The following is a 3,715-nucleotide window of genomic DNA, read 5'->3' as shown; positions in this document are numbered from 1 at the left end:
GGGGATGACGGCCGGCTGCTCCGCTGCCTGCACCCCTGAGGGAGCTGTGTCGGGGCTCTCGGCACTCTCGCTCCTAAAGGAAGGGTGAGGGAGAGACATGAGATTCTGAGGAGCTCTAGCTGAGCTGATAGGTCCCGCTGGAGACACGAGGGCTGGGGGTCGCCCAGCCGAGCTTTGCAGCGAGCGTTCAAAGAGACACTCGGTCCCAGCATGGCTCCCAACACTTCAACACATTCTCATCAAGATCACCTTCCACTTAGGTCTGCGATCACTCCTTCAGCCTTGTAAGGACAGTATTGAATCCATACAGCCCTACTCCTATAGGGGAACCTCCCCTTGGGAAGGGGGGCCTCAGCTCAGCTCCGAGCACAACGGACACAGCCAGCTCTGCACAGTGCTGCGTGTGGCCGCAGCAGCCCCACAGCCGCTTGGGCTCAGCATCCGACCTGCCCATCGCACAGATTCAGCCCTGGAAGTCCCTGTGTGGAGCAGGGAGTCACCCTGGGGAAGCGGAGATACTCACGAGCCCGTTCGCGGGGGCAAGCTCTTGTGCACGACCCCTCTGCTCCCCTCCACGAAGGCGCTGGGAGGTTTGTGATAGACGGAGGCCAGCGTCCCGATGTAGCAGATCAGCTCATCCAGGAGCGTCGGCTCGATCAGATCTGTCTCTTCGGAGATGAGGGGCTTCTCCGCCAGCACCACCTCCTTGGCAGCCACGGGGTCGGTGGAGAGCAGGCGCCAGTAGATGTAGCCGCGATCCCGCAGGTCGGGGTTGTCGGAGTCCTTCGGGAAGCACGGGGGTTAGTGCGGAAGCCATCGGGCAGGGGAAGCTGCTGCTACTACAGAGCAACTCAGAGCATCTTGGCCCCATCTAAGTCTTGCTGTAGTATCAGAGGGATCACAGGGATAAGAGTTAAAGCCATTTATGTCACACCTCTGGTGTACAGAGGCTACGCTGCTTTGCTACACCAGCCTTAGCAGGGAAACACCACAAGATGCCTCCTGTGCTACGGGAGACTGTGTCCTCGCTCTCCAGGACTTTAACTGTCAGCTTTTCCAGAATTAAGCTCCAATTATCCGCCTCCTGTCACAGCACTGCATTACCAAGCCTTTCCCGCTGCCTGGGGGCGGGGATGGTGAAGCCCACGGGAAGCTCTTCCCTCAGGCAGGAGCCGTTACCCACCTGCGTGGCCAGGCTCAGCACCTGCTGCACCAGCTCCTGCGTCTCGGTGGGCTTCTTCAGAAACAGCTTCACAATGGCCGTCAGCAGCTGCAGCTGAACCTGCGGGCAGACAAACAGGCTTAGGGAGACACAGACAGGCAGCTCACACCATTTGTGTGCAAGAACATGTGAATTTTTTCCCTTACGTGCCGCCGGGACATAATCCCAAGGTTGGTGCCTTTCAAGGGACCAAACACACGGTGACCACTCAAGCGGCGGTGACAAGTGCCAGGGTACCCTGCATGGCTCCCAGCCAGGTCTGCAGCTCATTTCAAGCCGATTACCACACCCTCAGCCCGTCAGAGCCACAGGTTGACACAGAGGTTACTGGGCAAGATCTTAGGACAGGGTTACACGGTCCCACAAGGACGAAGGCTAGAGCGTCCTCTGACTTTTACGAGGATAAGCAGCAGTGATTCACCTCCGACGGTCCCTTTAGACCTGAGACAGGGCGGCCAGGATCGCTGGCTTTGCTATTTTACATTTATAGACTTTCCCCTGCTCACTGTGACTTAGTTTCATGGCGTTTTGCACAGGGGGTTTTAGGAAGTTTCCATAAATGGAAACCCCCCAAAATTTCCACAGGCAAACCCAGTGGCCTCAGCTGCCCTGCAGAAGGGGCAGGCACGTCCCTCTGCTCATTTCAGCCGTCTGACTCCGTTTTCCAGCTCCAAAGGGCTGATCCTGTCCTGGCACAGAGGAAAGACCAGTTGGTCCTTCCCAACTATTAAGAAGGGAAGGTGCTCGGGACACCACCGTGGTGGCATTTCATGGGCCACGTTCTACACCCAAAGCCGCTATGGGACACACTGCCCCGAGAACCTGCAAGGAAAACACCTTCACGACCCTGCTAGAGCAAATTGCTTCGTTACACTCTGATTAGCACAAGCTTTATCACAGGGTCACCCCTCAACCAGCTGGTCCTGCTGGCGGCCAGACCCTCCCCATTGCATGTGGGGCTGTCTCCCTGTCCCACCGCACCTGGGTGCTCTCGTCGTGGAAGCCCTCCAGGAAGCTCTCCAGCAGCTCGTCGGCATTGTCGATCCGCTCAGCGTACTCTCCCACGATCCAGATCATGGCAGCCCGGGCCTCGGGCTCATCCAGGGAGTCGAGGTTCTCGCAGAGGGTGGCAATCACGCTCTCATACCTTCCGGAGGAGAGGACACACGTTCACCAAAAGCAAGAAACCCAAGCCCCAGCTCCGCTATAACTCCAAACCACATCTCATCACCCTCAGCAGAACCAGGACATCGCTGAGGGCACTGGCAAGAGCCCCTGCCACCTGCCTGGGGCTGTCCCCTCTCCCCAGGGCTGTGGCACAGCGTGACGCTGCCCATGCCGATCCCTCTCCGGCCCCAGAGCATGTTCCCCTGCTCACCAGCCCCACTGCTGAATTAACTGCTCAGCCCCATTCATCTGGTCTCTGTCCTCTCTGCAGCAGGCCTGAGTCGCTGGCTATTCGTGCAGGTTAGTCCATTATAATTCAGTTCATTAATATTTATTACCACTATTAGTAGATGACTTCCTGATCACGCCGTTTCCCATTCATCCTGGCTCAGCTGGAACACTCCCCTCTCCTCCTGCCGCCCTCACTCCAGCACCAGGAGCGCCGAATTAAGAGCCAGAGACTGTTTATGTGGACACGAGGGGCCTCAAAGTCTGACGTCTCCTGTTCGTTTGGGTCTCTGGATCTGGGACTGCCACCGTGGGGCTGGGGACGTCCCCGGGGCTGGGGATGGCTTTCCTGCCCCCAGCTTAACTCTTGGGGCAGCACTGACTGGTGATCGCAACCCCGAGCAGCAAAAAACCCAAAGCCACCTTCACAGCAGGCTCCAGGTGGCTTCACGTCCCACCAGGAGGGAGCAGCAGCCCATCCCTCGCCCACGCCTGGGTCTTTGTAGGGCCCCCCCCACGCACAGAGGGGCAAAAAGAGCCCGTCTAGGACCAGGACCATCCATCCACCACCACGCACTTGTTGGGGTACTTGCGAAAGATGTCCTTGATGACGACAATGGCTTCCTGCACCACGTAGTTGACTTTGGTCTGGATGAGGTCAAGCAGGGTGCTGACACAGCGCTCGGCCGATTGCTGTCGGAGAGACTCGGTCAGTCAGCAGCTCTCACATCTCCATCCAAAGCCTCCGCTGCCCTTCCCATACCCCCTCCTTGCTGCCTTACCCCCTCCGTACCTCCCCAAACTCAACCCAGACCAGAACGGGGGGATGAGCAGGTGTTGCTCTCCCCTTTCTGCCCCTTTAATCGAGGTCTGGCTCCTCCTCATCCCTCTTGCACGCTCCCAGAGCCTTCTGTCCCCCCACGCCGCTTGCTCCCTGCTCCCACGGGATGCATTTCAGGCCATTGGGTGCAGGGGTGCAGCAGCGAGCCCAGACCTCGGCTTGCCAGGGCAGCAGCATCTTACGCCTTGCCTTAGTTTGGATCTGCACAGCCACACGGCTCCGCGTTAATAGGGAAAACCAGCTAATGTCGTGGCAAT

The 3,715-nt window shown here is 58.4% G+C and overlaps 1 protein-coding gene across 1 annotated transcript in view; it reads right to left on the bottom strand.

The window, feature by feature from the left end:
- The window catches only part of AP1B1 (adaptor-related protein complex 1, beta 1 subunit), a 19,245-nt gene that overhangs the window by 6,941 nt on the left and 8,589 nt on the right, over window positions 1-3,715 (bottom strand). The window contains exons 9-13 of the mRNA XM_009578369.1: window positions 3,195-3,310; window positions 2,204-2,369; window positions 1,184-1,282; window positions 524-783; window positions 1-73 (exon numbers count right to left, since the gene is read on the bottom strand). Coding sequence (XP_009576664.1) covers window positions 1-73; window positions 524-783; window positions 1,184-1,282; window positions 2,204-2,369; window positions 3,195-3,310 — 714 coding nt within the window. The remainder of the gene's footprint in view (window positions 74-523; window positions 784-1,183; window positions 1,283-2,203; window positions 2,370-3,194; window positions 3,311-3,715) is intronic.

Source organism: Fulmarus glacialis, unplaced genomic scaffold (assembly GCF_000690835.1).
Source record: "Fulmarus glacialis isolate BGI_N327 unplaced genomic scaffold, ASM69083v1 scaffold21055, whole genome shotgun sequence".
NCBI classification, from domain to species: Eukaryota; Metazoa; Chordata; class Aves; order Procellariiformes; family Procellariidae; genus Fulmarus; species Fulmarus glacialis.
This window is presented reverse-complemented; position numbering and strand designations above follow the sequence as displayed.